Raw genomic sequence first — 19,980 nt, 5'->3', positions numbered from 1 at the left:
CTTGCAGCAATATTGCCAAAAGTGCAATAAAATTGTCAGAATACACAGGCAGGCAATAATTTCCCCTAATTTTTGTCAAATACACAATTTGAAAACAATTGTGTGGTTTTAAAAAAGAAAAAAAGTTTTAAAATTCTCCGTTTGCAGTAGTTGCATTCATAGGTACTCCTCAGGCTTGAAAGGTTGTCATTAATGTTTGAGTAATAGTGTCCTAGCTGTGGTACAGAATGTACACATAAGCCAGTTTTTACTCTGCCCAGGAAAGTTTTTGTGTAAGGTGGTATGTCACATATAACATGTGTCAGTGTGCTTATAACTAATCAGCTAGCACTTTGTAATGTTTCCTATTATTAGTTGTGCTCTATTCTAGTGTCAAAATTATGTATTCTCTTTTAGGCACAAGCCTGCCTGAAACTTTTATTAATTTATGAATGTTCTAATCTCAGATTTTTATGCTTAGAAAGAAAAACATCCAAACTGAGAGTCCCCTCCAAATATCTAACACAAGCCATTTTGAAGTCACAATTTGTAGGATTCTGGAAAGAAAAATGTTTTACAGTTAAGACTGAGTTTAGGTCATAGGTAACAATTTATTTCATCAAAAAGAACAAATTGTAACTAACTTTCTGTAGACCCCTAGAGAATTATTTTCCTAAAACCATTCCATCCCTTTGACCACTGCCTTCAAGGTTTCTCCCTTATGACTTGTTCCATTAACTGAAGTAATCTAAGAGACGTCCGTCACGTATGTGGATGTTCAGTGGGCTGCTTTCCCTTTCAGTCTGATTACTTCAGGGGAGAGTCCTTGAGCATATGCAGAGAGAAGAGAGCAAGGCATTATTTTGGAATTGAATTGATAGTTCAAGAGAGACTGAAAATGTCTCATCCTGATTAGTCCAAAGACCTCAGACTTCAGATAAGTTTAAAATGCTTTTGTACTGTTTCCTTGGGGGGATGGGGATAGGGTGTGGGGGGGGGGGACAGGGAGGAACATAACACTTTGCTTCCACACTGGTTTCTCTCTTCCTCTCCCCTCCCCAGTATGATCTGATATGAATGAAAAAGGATCTCTTTGAAATAATTTGGAGCTTTTGGGTTGTTTTGAAAATTTTTTAACAGATTGGAGTGTAAATGAAGGAGAGTGAGGAACATGCCAGTGAGATTAGCACATAGCTGTATATAGTTATTGGTGAGAAGAAATAGGTGCAGTATTTGTTATCCCAGAAATTTGGTTATGAACCTTGAAAATAATAAATCTTGGAAATACACAAGGAGTAGGGGGTAGTGTTAGGTGACTGGTTAATAATAAAAAGTACAACAGCTAATGACCTCTACATAATGTTTGAAAGTTCACAAAGCATTTTTCAAACATTATCTCGTTTGAACCTCAAAATTACCCTGTAAGGTAGGTGGTTGTTCCGTCATTTTTCAGTTGTGTCTGATTTGTCGTGACCCCATTTGGAGTTTTCTTGGCAAAGATACTTGAGTAGTTTGCCATTTCCTTCTCTAGCTCATTTTGTTTAGTCATTTTTCAGATGTGGGCAATACTTTATGGCCCCATTTGGGGTTTTCTTGGCAGAAATTGGAGTGGTTTGCCATTTCCTTGTCCATTTTATTTTACAAATGAGGAAATTGAGGCAAAGAGGTTTAAATGACTTGCCCAGGGTCACATAGCTAGTAAGCATCTGAGGCTGGATTTGAACTCAGGAAGAAAGAGTCTCCCCAACTCTAGCCAGGCACTCTGTTCACTGCACCACCCAGTTGCCCTGTGAGGTAGGTACTGCAAGTATTATTATCCCCATTTTAAAGATGAAAAAGCTGATCTCCCTCAGAAAAGTTAAGTGATTTGCATATGATCACATAACTAGTGTCAGAAGCAGAGTTAAAACCCAGGTCTACCAGTTTTCAAGTTCAGCACTTTATCAGCTGGGCCATGCCTGAAAAAAATACTGTAAAACTTGAAATCACCTAACTAGACACATACAGTCTATGGAATATTAATTAATAAATAGGATCAAGATTGATTTATCTTAAGCAGAAAGCTGTTTTTTACAGTTTTTACAGCAAATGTCTCTGATAAAGGCCTCATTTCTTAAATATATAGAGAACTGAGTCAAATTTATAAGAATACAAGTCATTTCCCAATTGATAAATGGTCAAAGGATATGGACAGGTGATGAAGAAATCAAAGCTATCTCTAGTCGTATGAAAAAATGCTTTAAATCACTGTTGATTGGAGAAATGCAAAATAAAACAACTCCGAGGTACTGCCTCGCGCCTATCAGATTGGGTAATATGATAGCAAAGGAAAATGATAAATGTTGGAGGAGACATGGGAAAATTGGAACACTAATGCATTAGTTGTAAACTGAGCCAACCATTCTGGAGAGCAATTGGAACTATGCCCAAAGGATTGTAAAACTATGCATATCCTTTGATCCAGCAGTACCAACACTAAGTCTGTATATCAAAGAGATTTTTTAAAAAAGAACTTACTTGTTCAAAAATATTTATAGTAGCTCTTTTTGTAGTGGCAAAGAATTGTAAATGCCCATGAATTGAGGAATGGCTGAACAAGTTGTGGTATATGAATGTAAGGGAATACTATGGTGCTATAAGAAATGACAAACTGGTAGATTTCAGAAAAACCTTGGAAGACTCACATGAACTGATGGAAAGTGAAGTGAGCAGAACCAAGAGTACACAGTATAGCAACATTGTGTGGTGATTAACTATGATAGACTTAGCTATTCTCAGTGACAAATCCAAAGGATTCATGATTGAAAAATGATATTCACATCCAGAGAAAAAACTAATGGAATGTGAATGTAGATCAAAGCATACTATTTTTACATGTGGTTTTTTTTCTTTTTGTCTGTTTCGTCTTTCCCAACATGACTAATATGGAAGGAAATATGTTTTACATGATTGCATTTTTGTAACCTATATCAAATTGCTTACTCTCTTAGGGAGGGAAGAGATGAGGGAGGGAAAAAGGAAGAAAATTTGGAACTCAAAATTTTTTTAAAATTAATGTTAAAATTTGTCTTTACATGTAAATGGGGAAAATACCATTAAAAGATTGAATTCGTCTTATTTCATACTTTTAAAAATAATCATGTAATATTTTAATGAAATATATAACATTATTAAAACCTTTCCCCCTTCACAAATTACACCTTTGTTATAATTACAAATTAATCTTTTTATATCCATAAGTAGAATAAATTTCTATCTAATTATAGATGATTCTTTGGCTTATCTTCCTATTATATGCTGGCAAAAATAAAGAGGCTTGAAGGAGAAAATCATCCAGTACTGTGAGGTTCCTGTAACTTTGAACAGTACATGTGGCTTAGTTTCCCCTTACCTCTGACAGAGTACTAGAAAGTATTCCCCTCCCCCTCCCCCACCAAAAAAAATCTGCCATGAAAGTAGATAGAGAAATAGGATCAGGGGATGCCCAAAGTCTTTTACTTCGATTTTTTTAAGCTTAGGACTTTCCCCTTCCCCTTGCCCCCTTTTCCCATCCCCTCACACATTTTACTAGCTATCCACTGGTTACAGAATCCTTTGAATCCTATTTAACACTACAAATATCCCCTGGGAAGGGTGGCCCTTTTACTCCTTTCATGTATTTAATTTATCAAATGCCCCCCCCCCCCCCTCTCTCTCTCTCTCTCTCTCTCTCTTTTTCTCTGCCTATCTCTCTCTCCCCCTTATCCCCATGAAGGATAGATACAAAGATCAATGATAGAAGCCTACATCTACCTAACACTTTATGGTTACAAAAAGCTTTATATACTTAATTTCATTCAAGCTTCACAACCCTCCTATGAAATATGTAACCCAAGTATTATCCCTCCCTTACAGATGAGGAAACAAGTCTAGAAAGGTTAAGTGATTTATCTGTGATCACAGGGCTTGTAATAGTAGTAGCAGGACTTTAATCCAAGTTGTCTAATTCCAAATCTAATGCTTTTTCCATTATACCAGGCTACTTCTGCCAACAGGTCTACCTGGCCACCAGGAGTCTGTTATAAGTATTATAAGAGCTAGATGAAAAGTAAAAGTGTGATATATTTCTTAAACAAGTCATTCACACCTCACCCTGAATTACTTTAACCAGAGCAGCAAACTACCATCCATAGAAATGGAAATTCTGATTGGGGGAAAGAGGTCCTGGATATTTAGCCTGGAGAAGATTTGGGAGGTAGGATAAGAATAGTGTAACTGTCTCAATGTCTGAAGGACTTTCTAGGGGAAACAGGGATTAGATTTGTTCAGACTGATCCCAGATAACAAAACTAGCAACTGATCGACGTTATGGAAAAGCAGATTTTTGGTTTGATGGAGGAAAACACTTAACAACAATTAAAGCCCAAAAGTGGAATGGATTTCATCAGGAGATAGAGTAGTCTCCCCCTCACTGGAGGCCTTTGAGAAAAAGCTGAATTAACAGTTGTTGCAGAAATGTTTATGCAGACTTGGGTTGGACTAGATGACTGTGAGAACACTTGCAACTGACATTTTCTGATTCTGTAATTTGAGGATGTAAAAGATGATTAAAGTCTGAAGCCTAAGTGATTGGTCACAGTGCTTTCCATGGTGGTTAGAAAGATGTTCTGTGGGGAAAATTAAAAGAATAAACATGGCCTTTACCATATTGTTTTAGGCAGTGAAGAAATGTTCAATTATATCAGAAAGATATGACCTTAGAGGATCGAATAGATGGTAAGAGGTCCTAATTAGAATGGTTAACATGTTCATAGAGGTTATAAGCAAGTATGTCAAATGGAAGTGATTCTGCAGTGGATATAGAAACCACAGGAGGTCGTTTAAATTAGAACTGTAGGAGATATCTATTGACTGAAAATTATGAAGAACCATGAAAGGATTGTATCTCGAGAATTATATCATGAGAATTCGTGTAGTGATTTCCTAGAGGCAGATGGATAAGCTTGGGGAAAGTGAGTAGTGGAAAGAGCATTGGATTTGGATTACAGATCTGTGTGCAAATCTTAGCTCTGCTACTTGCCATTTCTATGGCCTTAAGCAAGTCACCTAACCTCTCTAGACCTCAGTTTCCTCAAATTGCCCTTCTGGCTCTAGATGGCCTGATGATTACATTTATGGTCATCATTTCTGATTCTTTTACTTCTGTCACTGCTTTCTCTGCAGGGGAATATATCACTTTTTCTAAATAAACAAATTTTAGTTCTGTCAAAGCTAGAACCAAGAAAAGTCACCAGCATTATTTTTCTTGATCATTTTTATTAGCTGATATCCAGATAAGTACACTATTATGACATTGACATTTAAATGCTCTTCCTGATGTATCTTTGACATTGATGTTGATGAAACCTTACAAAGTAGGGAACCTGCTGAGATGGAGCATAGCCTTTGCTCCAGTTTTCTAAGTGCCAGCTCTACAGTCATCATGAAGAATGATAAAGAAAGGTCATACCTGTTTTTATACCTGCTGGAACTTTCAATCAAAGAGGGGGAAGTATATTTCTCTCACTATTTAGTCTCTTAATCTCCAAGACTCATTCTGTGCCCTTTCATTGGAATGAATGATCAAAAGTTAATTGTATATCTGAAATGCCAGCAAATTGTTTGGCAGTTTTTACTTTCTCATGCAAGATGCAGGATATAAAGATTTTCTTTATTGCTGAATTTGCCCTCCAGTAATGAATTACCAGAATGGCAGCCAAATGTCATCAGGTTGAATAGATTCATGGAATCTTTTAAAAGGTTTAAAGGACCTTTAGAGGTCTCCTAGTCCAGTCTTCCAGCCCACAGCTACCTGACAGGTGGCCATCTATCCTCCGCCTGAACGTGGGTTGCTTTTTTTATTTCATGAGAGTTGTACATTCCATTTTTAGATAGCTCTAATTATTGGAAAGATCTCCTTAGATTAAACCAAAATCTGCCCATTCCCCCTAACTTGCTGTACTCTGGAGTTAAATAAAATAAATCTTATTCCTCTAACACAAAACTGACCACTTGAAGACAGCTGTTCTGACTCCCATATGTTTCCTCCAGACTGAATATCCCAGCTAATATTCATGTTGCCTGTATTGTCTCGATCATCCTTAGCCCTTTTGTAAATCTTAGGCTTCTGACAAAATGCCATTTGATAATTAAAAAGCCATGTTCATATATTTAGAGCAGAAAATGTGCCTTTCTGTTAGCTGTGTCTGTCCTGGTTTCTCTGAGTGGTAAATAACAAAATCAGAAAGGCAAAGATGTAATTCCGCTTTAGTACAATTAACTTTACATAGGTCTCCTACATCTACCCTCTACTTTAACATTTCCAGGAATCTCTCTTCTAAAATTACTTTTGTACTTATTTGTACTATATATTTGTACTATGATGAAGCTTTACAAAATAGGGAACCTACTGAGATGTAGCATAGCCTTTGCTCCCATTTTTTGATAAAGAAATATCTTATACATGGGTATGCCTGTTGGAACTTTCAATCAAAGAGGAGAAGTACTGCTTCTCTCACAATTAGTCTTTCAATTCCCAAGATTCGTTCTGTGTTCTTTCATTGGAATGAATGATCCAAAAGTTAATTGTTTATCTTTCCTTTTTCAAATGTAGAAACTAAAAACGTAATTTACAGCAACCACCTGTAAGAGATAATAGTAGAGGAGATTTTCCTACATTGAATGAGAAGTTAGACTACATCCTCTAATACCCCTCATACCCTCATATTTTATTCTGTTGTTCATAGTATCATAGATTTAGAGCTTGAGGGGATCTTAAAAGTCGTCGAGTCCAACCATTTCATTTTACAGTTGAGGAAACTGAGGTGAAGCACGGTAACTTGCCCAGGATCACACAGTAAGTATCTGAGGCAAGATTTGAACTCAGGTCTTCTTGACTCTGAGCACAGTGTTCTATCCACTAAACCACACAGCTTCCTCTTAGTTGTTCTTTGAGAACACCTTCATTACAGAAGTGGTATTTGAGATAGGCTTTGATGAATGAATAAGGTATAGAGTATTAGGGATGAGTAAAAATTCCAGGTTAGGTAAAAGTATGACCAAAGACATAGATAGGAATAATAAGGAGGAAGACAACACATAAAAGGAGTTTGACGTAAGGGGGAGTAGCATCTACATAAGAGCAAGGTGAAAAGGTCAACAAGCAGCAGCAGAACTGGGAGGTGCATGAGTATTAGTTCCTTAAAGGGTGGTTCTAGGCAGGAACTCACTAGTCAGAGGAGGGGACTATAGGGATAGAGTACAGGAAAGGAAGTCATCTGAGAAAAGGCTGGAGTGGCTGTTTGGAGCTAGATTATAGGAGACCTCCAGAAAGCAATTGGGTGTCACTGAAAGTTTTTGAGAAATTAGATTATTTTGACTGGTGCTATGAAGAATGAATGGGAGGAGATATCGAATGGAGAAGAGGGTATAAAGAGAAAACAAAAGCATGCCAAACATAGAACCTTGAGGTGCACTCAGGGATGAGAAGGGATGAGAAGAGACTATGGAGTAGTGAGGGGCAGGAGAACCACCATGATGAGAGTGTGATGTCATAGAAGCTAGGAGAAAAAAATGGGTTTCCAGAAGAAAAGAATGCTCAGAGAGCATCAGATGAAACAGAGAGGTCAAGGAGGATATGGTCAGAAAAAGAAAAAAAAAGATTTATCAGTAAGTAAGTCAGTAATGCAGAGAGCAATTTAAGTAGAGTAGAGGGGATGGAAGCCACCAGATTACAAGAGTTTAAAATAAGAGAATGCTAAGAAATTGAACACAAACTTTGACAGGATAAATTCAGGAGCAAAGTTAGAGTTCATATCAATGGGCCTCAGTCTTTTTAGTAAGATAAAGTCATAGTCTAAGAGTTTGAGGGGAGAAGGGTGTTGGGAGCTTGAAAAAAAAAGTGAAGTTTTGGAACAGCCATTGTGGGGAATACAGTAGAGTCAATAAGCTAAATAATGAGACATGTAGCAGTGCAGGCCCAGTTGTGTTTAGATTACAGAAATTGATTCGTGGATGCAATGCATTCTTGTTCATTATCCTAGCAAAGGTCATCAACTAAGAAGCATAGGTAGGGAAAGAAGGTAAATTGTAGGAGTTGCTTGGGGCTGAAGATTAGTAGGATGGGGAAGTGCTGTAAGGGAAGAGAGTAAAGAATAGAAGGGCATTATTGAAATTATAGATTGGATAGGGAGAGAAATGATGCCAGGATAGAGCTAACAAACTGGGTGAATGAAGAGAAATCAAGAGACTGAAGGGCTTAAGAGCAAGGCTGGGAAAGGTAACAACTGGATAATGAGATTTTTAAAAATTTTTGTTTTAAATTTTCCCATATGAGCTTGATAGACATCAACGAACACAAAAATTTCCTGATACAAACAATAGATAAAGGGTTTTTTATAGCACCACCATTCTATTACACAGCTTGTTTGGTTTTTTAAAAAATATTTATTACATTTAATATGATGATTCCAACATTATCCTCCTTGTTTCTCTCCCTTTCTGGACTTCTTTCTGCTCTGTTCTGTATACTTTTAGGTGGTGTTTTTGTTTTTGTTTTAGGAAAGAAAGTCTTTTCTTATTTTTTGTGATGATCCCCCTCCCTCTCCATTCTTCTCTCCCTCTCTCTCTCTCTCTCTCTCTCTCTCTCTCTCTCTCTCTCTCTCTCTCTCTCTCTCTCTCTCTCTCGTAACAAATTAGTCTAGTCAAGCAAAACAAGGGTACACATTGACTGTGTCTGAAAATTTATGTTTCATTCTGCACCTCTAGTCCATCATCTCTCTGCCAAAAGTTGGGAAACATGATTCATCATCTTGTTTCTGGAGTCATGATTTGTCATTGCATTGCTCATAGTTCTTAAGTCTTTCATGATCTTTTGTAATGCTGTGTGTGTCCTGTGTGCATTGTTCTCCTGGTTCTCTTAAATTCACTGAAATATAGGAGATTGTGGTCTGAGAAAGCAGTTTCACAGGTCAAGCTCTTGGAGACAGAACAGTTTCAAATGATGAGGAGTTCTAGGATATGATCATCCTGGTCAATGGCTAAAGTAGAGTAGAGGTAGAGATGGTAAGAGTTGGAATTTAAGGACCTGCAAGAACAGAATGTTAGAATGGCCATCAACATGAATCCCGAAATCTTAGGATGATGGCAAGGAAAAGGGTTGAGAGGAAGACTGAGCCAGCCAGAGTCATGGACAAAGCATATAAATGGATAGGATATGTCACCATATAGTTAAACAGCATGAATTTCAAAGGAGAAATGGAAGAGATTAAGGTTACTTGTAGAGCCCAGGGTCTGAAAGTAGGAATATGGAGCAAGAAGTGTGGTGATGACATCTTTATTCTATATGAGAGATGGGGGGAGTGGGAAAAGGAACTGCCATCTTATAGGGGCATCTAGGTGTGTGACATCCTCAAGAGAAAGTTTCAGTTAATGCAAAGATGTAGAAGCAATATAAAAGGGAACCCGGATGAAGTAAAGTTTAACAATGAAATAGGGGTTCTAGTGGACAAGGAAGGATAGGGATTGGGAAGAGTGAGATGAGATGGAGAAGGATAACACTTCTAGAAGAGGTTGTTAAGTTTAATTGAATTTGCTTCTGCAAAGTCCATGTCACACAATAGGCTCATATTGAGGGTGTAGTCCTTTATAATACCCACATATTTTTTCTCATAAATGCCCTTCTAGTTACCCATTCCTATACCTATATAGTTTTTAACCCTGTTCAGATTTATGTTTAGATTTCTCTCTTTTAAATTTTATCTTATTAAATGTCGCCAACTGTTTCAGACTGCTAGGATATTTTTGATACAAATTTTTTCTTCCAGCTTGTTAAGTATTCTTCCTGTCTTTGTATTGTCTGTACATTAGATAAGTGTACTATCTGTACCACCATGTAAGTCATCAATAAAATATATTATTTCCACCCTTTGTGTTATTTTTCTAGGTTAGTTTCTTCTCTGACAAAAGTCTTTCTGTAGTGACTCATTTTTTAAAACATAGTTTTTAGTATGGGACATTATGGGAGGTCTTTAGAAAATCCAAATAGGCATCTTTTGCTCTCCATCCACATGGTTTGTTGGGCTCTCTGCCATGAGTGTCTCCCCATTCCAGTCCATTCTCCACTTAGTTGTCAAAGTTATCTTCCTAAACCTCAGGTTTGCCCTCTCTCTCTCTCTCTCTCCACCTCTCCCTCTCTCCCTCCCTCTCCCTCTCCTTCCCCCTTCCCTCCCTTTCTCTTCCTCTCCCTCCCCCTTGCCTTACTTTCCCTCCCCCTCCTCTGAATCCAGATAGCACTTGGTATGTCTTAGATCACTTACATTCTGTGCTGTATTGTGGTTATTTACATGCTTTATCCCCTTCCCACTAGATTATAATCTACTTGAGAGCAAGGACAAACAGTTCATATCATAGATTATAGAACCATAGCTTAGAGGCCGTATTCCAACCCCTTTACATCTTTCTCTCTCCTTTAGTGCCTATCAGAATGACTTACATGTGGTAAGCACTTAACAAATACTTGAAGAATGAATGATGTAGCAAATGTATAATGGGTTTAGAGTATATAAGTGTACTTAATATGTCCTCACATTTATGCAGGGGTAGGTCATAATTGTTTCTTTAAAATGGACGATTCAAGATATAAATTAATTCCTTCTGGATAACAATTATAATTCATGTTACTAAAAGCACTTTTAGAAGCTTGTTGAAAAGTTTGTTTAAACCAGGAGTTCTTAACATAATGTTTGTGAATTTTTTTAATATTTTGATAACTGTCCTTCAATATAATTGGTTTCCTTTGTAATCTGATGTATTTTACTTTATGCATTTAAAAACATTATTCTGAGAAAGGGTCTATAGGTTTCACCAGACTGCAAAGGGATGCATGACAGAAAACCAGGTTAAGAATCTGTGGTTTAAATAATGTGCCTTGTCTAATGGTGTCTAAGAATTGGCTTTCTATTCATTTTCTTCCTCTTATGCCAGCTTACTTTTCTATGAAAAAAAATGTTATGAAGAATATTCAATGAATATTTTCATCAGAAAGCTAAAGCACTGTGTTTGGATATGAAAGAGAAAGTAAACTATCCTAGAAGACTATATGGCTTACCTTTGTCTGGTTTCAGGTTTTCACCAAATATCTGACTCCAAAGAATTTTGATTGACATTGCCAAAAGGGCAAGGGATAAGGAAAAGAAAAATGTAATTGAACACAAATTTGTATTGATAGAATGCAAAGCTTTCTAAGGGAAAAACCTGAATATTAAAGTATTTATTTGTGTGTGTGCGTGTGCGTGTGCGTGTGTGTGTAAAATATTCCTTGGGCTCATAGCTCAAAAATTTTTTTCTCCTACAGATTACCTTGCAAATCATGGCCGATTGAATGAGTCTGAGGCAAGGCGAAAATTCTGGCAAATCCTGTCTGCAGTAGATTACTGTCATAGTCGGAAGATTGTACACCGTGACCTGAAGGCTGAAAATCTGCTGCTAGATAACAACATGAACATCAAGATAGCAGGTAACTGGAATGTGCTATAAACAATATAAAATTCTGCCCACAGTAATTCATGTTTGCTGTGATAGATCAGCGATTGAAGAGGAAAGTAGTCTGTTTCATGACCAAAGACAGTAAGCAAACAGATTCTAAGCATATTTTCCTTATTCATACTTGGCATTTTGTATAATTAAAAACAAGGAAAACATAATTTTGTTGTTAACATAAATGGTAGTGTGCTGGAGGCAAGAGTTTGGGTAATCTACTTCCTTTTGTGGTTATATTCTTGAAAGAGACACTATTTTTTCTGTATGCGTTGAATGTTGAAGGCACTCAGAAAGGAGACAGAAGCAGTCCTGAATGTCTCTATCACCAGTACTTTTAGTTGTGTGATAGCTATAGCTTGGTTGATTGCAGGAAAGGTATGTCAGATGAGAGTTGAAGGTGGAAGAATGAGATGAGAATAGCAGCCTTAGGTATGTCACACCTAGTCTCAGTCTGTAATAATGTCCTGCTTTTTATGATATTGATATAAAAGATTTGGACTAAATGATCTCTCTAGGTTTCCTTCTAGCATTAATATTCTGGAATTCTAAGAATCTCTGCTTTTTCATAGTCTAGAAGATTACAGTTGAAAAATACTTTAAAAATTGACATAAGCATGAGTTATAACCACAGACAAGTCACTTAACTTGAATGTGCATAATTATCCTGTATATAAAATGGGGGTAATGCCTGAAGTACCCATCTCTCACAGGATTGTTGTGGGATTCAAATGAAATAATGTCTTTAAAGTGTATGGTCAGCCTTAAAGCACTAAAGAGATGTTAGATATCATTATGTTATTCATGATAATTTCTAAGGTTCTTTCCAGTTCTCAAATGCTTCATTTCTATCAAGTACAAATTAATTTCATGCAATGTTATCTTTATCTCTCCCCCAGAATCTAACACAATTTTTTTTGTAAATGGGGGAGGCAGGTTGCTTAATTCCATAAATGAATGCATTCAGACTAATTATGTAAGCTGAAGTGAAGAGGCAAAGGAGGAATCAGCTAGGTTGGGGTTAATCAGGAATGACTTTCTGGAAGAGGTGTGTTTTCTGGACTGGGTTTTGAAGGACATAAGGGACATGAGATAATAGACGAAAAAGCTTGTAAAATTATAAGGTGTTGTGATCATATGGAGTGTCAGAGAGAAGCAGAGGAAAACATCCAGGCAAAAAAGAAAGAAGTAGGGCAAGTAGATTAAATACCTGCTGTAAGAACCACTAGATTCATTGGATGAGTATAACCAAAAACAATTATATTAGATAACTATATTCATTTATATTTGTCCATCAAATGTTTTTGAATGCCTGCTATGTACATAGGACAATGTTGTAGGCCCTAAGGGGGATACAAAGAATGAATAATCATAGAATCTCAAGTTGGAAGAGAATTCTAGTCTAGCCCATACCCCAAATCATCTCTTACTAGTTATCTTCCAGTCTTTATTTGAAGACCTCCAATAAAGGGAAACACCCCCATTTCCCCCACTCAAGAAAATCCATTCTGGGAACTTAGATTGTTAGGAAATTTTTCTTTACATTATCTGCCACCTGCTACTTTCACCCATTGCTACTCATTCTGCCATCTGGGGCCAGGCAGAACATGTCTAATCACTATCAGCCACTCAAATTCTTAAAGACAGATAACATAATCCTCATAAATCTTCTAGAACTTCTCCAAGTCAGATATTTCCAGTTCCTTCAAATAATTTTCATGAAATAATCACCAGTCCCTTCACTATCCTAGTCACCGTTTTTTGAAAGCACTTCAGTTTGTCAATGTCCTTCCCAAAGAGTAGCTCCTAGAACTGGACACAGTATTCCAGATGCAGTCTAATACGAGGATTAATGGGATTAATTAGTGGGATTTAATGTTTTCTTCCTTCTAGACACTGTCACTCTGTCAATTTAGCCTAAGGTCAAAAATTAACTTTTGGAGCTGCCATATCATGTTTTTCATTCATAATTGAGCTTTTGGTCCTCAAACTGTTGGGTAGCTGCGCCTCCCCATTTTGGACTTAGGTAATTAATTTTTTTTTTGCCTAAGTATAGAACTCACCGTTTATTCTTATTGCTATATATTTGATCCATTGTTCCATCCTAATGAGATCCTTTAAGATCTTGATTCTTTGTTATCCAATGTTAGCTACACCTCCAAGTTCTGTGTTACCTTCACATTTTATGAGTGTGACATCTATCCCTTTATCCTAATTGTTATTTAAAATGTTGACTAGCATAGGGCCAAGAATATATCACTGGGGAGAGACTTCCCTCTAGGTTCATCTATAATGACTTCACTTTAAATCTTATTATTCAACTGGTTCCAAATCCACCTAAGCATATTATCATCTATCCCATATTTGGCCATCTTCTCCGCAAGGAGAAAGGAGAGACTTTGTCAGCTGCTTTATAAAAGTGTGGGTATACTAAATTAAGAGTGTTTTACTTAACTGCCAATCTAGTAAACCTGTCGAAAAAAATAAATTTTAGTCAGATTTGGCCTGTTTCTGATTCAGTCTCCTTCATGAGGCCTTGGTCCCTAGTGTCATGGAGCTTCCCATCTGTTAGGAAAGGTAAAACATGTACACCAATAATGTTAATACCAGGTGTAACCTAAAGGTAGGCAAAATATAAGAGTAGAACAAGGTGCTATTATGTTAGTTCAGCTCAACTCAGTTTAACCAGTTAGTGGCTTACTCTGTGTTAGGAACCTGCCGTACTAGGCTTCGGGCAGTGTGCCACAGACCTTGCTCTCAAAGAGCTTATAAGTTTTTAGGGATCAAACCCAAATAATTAGATTCAAGAAAACATTCATGGGTGCAAAAGAGAAGTCTAGGTAAAGTGCTATGAGAAATTTACGTAGGAAAAGATCATTTCAGCTGTCGAGGAAGACTTTATGGAGGAGTTGGCACTTAAATTGGACTTTAAAGGAAGGCTAGAGTACATTCCAGGCATGAAGACAAGAGAGAAAAGGATTAAAAAAGGGAGATGGAGAACTGTCATAGAGTGTATGAAGAAGAGTATTTTAAGATCAGAGAGGTATGTTGGAGCTAGACTGTAGAGAGTCTTGAATGCTAGCATCCAAAGTTTATACTTATTTCAGATGTCTGGTTGTTGACCTTTGTGCTCAGAGAGGACCAAAATGACATCACTACATCGGGGTCAAGGTACAGTGTGTCCGACTGTGGCCGATCAGACCAGTACGATCTTGGAAGGCTCTACCATAGGCTGGGCACAAACAGTCCATATGAATATTTAGAGTGAAAATGTCTCTAAATTTGCACACCTCACATTTCTTTTGAGCTACTGCAATTCTGCCTTGCTCATAGAGCACAGCGCCTTCTTTGATGAGAGCCCACAATGCTGGGCTGTCCTTTTCCTGTGTCTCCCAAAGGTCTTCTGCAAGACCTTGAGAGTGTCCATGTATCTCTTCTTCTGACCTCCATGTGAACACTTACTTTATATGAATTCTCTGTAAGATTGTCTCTTAGGCAAACGTACATTTGACATTCGAACAATGTGACCGGCCCATCAGAGTTGCACGCTCTGCAATAGTTTGAATGCTTGTTATTCATCTCTTATTCAGTACTTTGGCACAGTAGACTTTCCAGGGATGTACACCTAGATGATGAGGTTGATGTACACATTGCCAGATGCTAACTCAGTGCTTGGGAGGCTCCAAAGGAAAGTGTGGGAGAGAAGAGGTATTAGACTGCCTGGTCTACTGAACGGTCTAAACTGAAGGTCTACAGAGCCATTGTTGTATGCCAGCACCATGCCAGGAAACTGGATTGCTTCCCTTTGAATTGTCTGAGGAAGATTCTGAAGATCACTTGGTAAAATAAGATACCAGACACTGAGGTCCTTTCTCAAGCTGAACTGCCAGATATTCAAACTCTAATTCAGATTGCAACAGGTTGTTATGTTTGTCCTTAGTTTTCGAAGAGGACCATGACATCAGAGAAATGATGACATGACTTGCAGTTGACTTGGATTTGAATGAGAGAGAGCTGTGCAAGGTCACCAACCTCATTTTTTCCTCCAGAGCCATCTGGATCCAGTGACCAGATATTCATCAGGATGAGTGGAGATGACCCAGGATGCAATGGGAGACCCTATCCCTTTTAGGCTAAGGCCTTTTCATGTACTCAGAGCGTCGTAAGGCCTATTCATTGAATAGGCCTCTTTAAGAAGTGAGTCTTAGGGGATGGCCTCTTTAATTAGAAAAAAAGAAAAAAATCAATCTGGGAGGGGAAGACCTTCAGGGTTGCTGTTACAAAGAGAAACAGTTACCATCGATATGCACCCTAAGGGAGGTCCTTTAAGTGGAGCTTGGGTAGGGATTTATTGTGGTCCAATCTGGACCTGGGTTTAAGGAGGGGTGTGTGTGTGTGTGTGTGTGTGTGTGTGTGTGTGTGTGTGTGTGTGTGTGTGTGTGTGTGTCTGTGTCTGTGTCTGTGTGTCTGTGTGTGTCTGTGTGTCTGTGTGTGTGTGTGTGTGAGAGAGAGAGAGAGAGAGAGAGACAACAGTTAAGAAACTATTGTAATCTAATTAAGCATAGGTGAAGGCTTATACAAGAGTGGTTGGAGTAGGAATGGAAAGGAAGGTGACTCAGATTGGAAAAGATGACAAAAAACAAAAATTTGAACATTAAAAAGGCTTTAGGAAGATACTAATTAAATGACTAGGAATTATACTAAAAATCACCAAAAGTACCATTGATACTCTACACATAACCTAGTGAGTTCAAAGCAAGAAGAAAAGGTCTCATATGTATAAAAATATAAATATGAAGTAAAACAGCTCTAAGACTCCACCTCACAACCATCACATTTGCAAAGATGACAGAAAATGAAAATGGAAATTTTTTGGGGGGGATATAAAATTGAGGCCACATCAATATCTTGGAACTGTGAATTGGACCAGACATTCTGGAAAACAATTTGGAACTGTACCCAAAAAGTCACTAAACTCTGAATACCCTTTGGCCCAGTGATACCACTACTAGACTTAAAACCCAATGTGATCAAAGAAAGAGGAAAAGGATTGATATTTACAAAAGAACCTGAAACAGAATAAATATCTGCCAACTGAATGACTGAAGAAATTATCACATATAAATTAAATGGTATCTTGCTGCATTGTGACAAATAACAAAATAAAAAGGATTCAGAGAAATATAGGAAACATATATGAAATAATGCAGAGTTCAGTCAACACAAGCAGGAGAACAATTTATGCAATGACTAGAAAATTGTAAAGGAAAATAACCTTGAAAGACTTTAAAACTATAACCATTGCAATGACCAACCAAGACTTCAAAAAACTATTAATGAATCATACTTCCCACTTCTTGGCAGAGGGGTGATAGACTAGAAATACAGAAGGAGACTAGAATATTCAGACTTAGACAATGTATGTATTTGCTTTATATGAATACACTTATTTGTTACAAGGGAAGGCTTTTGTTTTTCTTTTTCGAAGGAGGAAGGGTGATTAGGAAAGTAGTGATAGTGATAATTTTTAAAAAGGAAGAAAAGAAAGCTGCTAATGAATCATTAAAATAGGAGAAAGGAAGATGGATGACATATTAAATTTCAATTATAAAAAATAAAAACAAACCTAATATATATTGTAGGGGGGAACAGTTTACAGTTTCATGTAAAATCTTCTTTTTAAATTTTCCTTTGTATTATAAAATGTTCATATTTATTGATTTTATTAGATTTACAATAAAAATGAAAACTTAAAAAATATTTATAGCAGTACTTTTCATGATAGGAAACTGAAGGAAAATGGGTGCCTATCATTTGGGGAATGAATGAACAAATTGTAGTATTTGAATGAATGTAGAGGCACACATAATGAAAGACGTGGAAAACTGATCAATCCAGTGTTTAATTGTGATTTCACAAAACCGACAGTGAAGTAAGCTTTCTGTTTCTCAGAAGAGAGGTGTGATGAAATTTAGAGTCAAGACCATAAGCTCGGTTCCCATCATAGACATTTACTAGCTTGGTGATCACTCATGGACAAAGTCACTTCACCTTTCAAAGCCTTTTTCGTCACATGTAAAATGAGGATCATAATACAGTACCTTTTCACAGTGCTTTTCTGAGGCAAATGCTTAGAAAACCTTAAGGCATTATATAAATAATGATTTATTTATACTTCAATGCCCCCTCCTTGAATTAAGGATTTGGGGTATATCTAGACCTTACTAACACAACCCTTGAAGAAACTGAGAAAAGTTTCAGAAATCTGTGTTGTGAAATTGCATATATTTAAAGCAAATTGTTTTTTTTTCCTGGGATGATAAACGCATTTAGTAAGACATAACCCACATAATTACACTAGGCCATGAATCAGAAGTCTCCTGTTGTAAATCCAAGGAAAGTCTTGGTGGGAAATGGGAAAATGATTTCTGTTGTCTATGGTTTAGCCATTTTCTTATAAGAAGGAGCAGACAGATTTTCTTTGTTAAATAGCTTCAGGTGGCACCTTGTGCCGTTCAGAACCAGAAGGGGAAGAATGGGCAGAATATTTCACACGAAGCATATCATTTTACTGGCAAGCTGATTCAAGAAGGACTCTACTACATAACCATTTTTTTTGAGAAAATTGATTTCTCTTGACGGCATAGACTATGAGCCCAGTCTTAGATAAAATGTTCTTAGCTGTCATCTGGACCCAGCGACAGTTTATTGACTTCTTGCTGTGGTGTTTTAACCAAATGTAGCATGAACTTGGAATCCGCAAATATTGAAATGCTTTGTCTTCCTCTCTGAAACTTGCACCAGAAGCACATATTTTTGCATTTTCCATGTTCAGATAACATCTCTTTTCTATTGCCAACCTTTGCTTCTCTTCTTTAACTTGAGAAAAGTGATCATTTGCTTCTAAATACATTGAACTTGCTGACCAGTCGTCCTGTCTTGCTTATTCATCATTAGGATCCCATTCTATCTTGACTAGGACTTTTTCCTTTAATCTCCTGTTAGGTAAAAAGTGACTGATATTTTACAGTAGACTCATAGCCAGCTTTTTCTCGTTGGTGACTGTAGAGGGCCAGCTCTGAGAAAGTCCATTCTGGGATAAGATACAGGCCAGGTTTTCACTGAAGCCTGTTCTTGCTCTTGGGCTGATCACTCAGGGTGTGGGCTCTCCAAACCCCCTCGACACACACATGCTAAACACCACCTGTGGACGGCAAAAAGGGAACAAAGCACTAGGAAGTCAGGCAATGTGACAGATGTTTCACATGAGAACTTGTTGATCTGCTTGCCTAAAAAGTATGTAAGCCCTTTCCCTCAGCTTAATAAATGGAGCTGTGCTATACTCTCCTGTCTGGCCTGTGGTGTCTTTTCACTCTCTGCGGTATCCTTTTTCCCTCTGGTGGCCTGGCCTGGCCCCATGGCTGCTGGCAGCAGGTGACCATCAAAATATGCATTGATGTCAGTGTTGGCCAATCAATATTCAGTCCTTGGAGTGGGGTCAGTACTGCCTTTCACTCTTCTACCTTTCATTTTTCATCCTTTGTTTCTTCCTAATTGTCTCCCTCATTCCTATCCCCATAATAACAGAAAGTGAATGAATAGCTGAAAGGATGAATCAACCCTAAAGACTGTTCTGTAGGAGAATTTTTAAATCTATACAATATAAACTATATCACATTGTTCAATATAGATGAAAAATTCCATTGGCTATATTGATTCTTAGAAATAGTTTATATCTCTCACCTTGAAAACTGATTTGTGATCATATTTATTTTGTTTTTTAAATATTTTAAATAGTATGAACCCATTAACTTAAGCTTTTTTAGATTTTGTGTCTTACAAATAAAAATTTTCAAAGAATTATTTTAGAATATAAATAATCCTTGCATGTAAACCATATGAAAACTATTCAGCAGTCTTTTCACAGGCAGCCTTTAATGAAAAAATCTTGATTATTCCCTTTTTCAAATGAAAGAGCATTGTAGAGTTCTTGAGCATCATTAGGAAATAATGGGGTCAGACAATCAATTATCGGATATTTGAGCATGAACTGTGTGTAAGGCATTGAAACAATGTCTTCATGCCTACATGAGGGTTTGACATTTAAATGTTATGTAAATAGCATCTTTATGGCTTCAGAATGCTGAATACCAAAATAACAGGAATCTAACATTATGTCCTGATAATATCTAATATGATCAAATGTGATAATATTTGTAGACAGTGTTTAGAATACTTTGTACACAATACACTATAGAGGCATATGCTTATTCCCTTCCCTTCTTGAATACTTCATATTTGCCATTAATTTGGTAGCTCATATTTACTAGTTACCACACAAAGTGTTATACATGTATTGTCTCATTTGATCCTCATAGCAGCCCTAAGAGAAAGGAAATAATAGTTGAAATTTATACAGCACTTTATAGTTTTTAAAGTGATGCTCTT

The 19,980-nt window shown here is 37.1% G+C and overlaps 1 protein-coding gene across 2 annotated transcripts in view; it reads left to right on the top strand.

Moving 5' to 3' along the window:
• SIK2 (salt inducible kinase 2) overlaps positions 1-19,980 on the top strand; it is a 173,518-nt gene that overhangs the window by 102,881 nt on the left and 50,657 nt on the right. For both annotated transcript variants that reach the window (XM_036743101.1, XM_036743102.1), the window contains exon 4: positions 11,351-11,512. In XM_036743101.1, coding sequence (XP_036598996.1) covers positions 11,351-11,512 — 162 coding nt within the window. The remainder of the gene's footprint in view (positions 1-11,350; positions 11,513-19,980) is intronic.

The sequence above is a fragment of the Trichosurus vulpecula genome, chromosome 2 (genome assembly GCF_011100635.1).
Source record: "Trichosurus vulpecula isolate mTriVul1 chromosome 2, mTriVul1.pri, whole genome shotgun sequence".
Classification (NCBI taxonomy): Eukaryota; Metazoa; Chordata; class Mammalia; order Diprotodontia; family Phalangeridae; genus Trichosurus; species Trichosurus vulpecula.
This window is presented reverse-complemented; position numbering and strand designations above follow the sequence as displayed.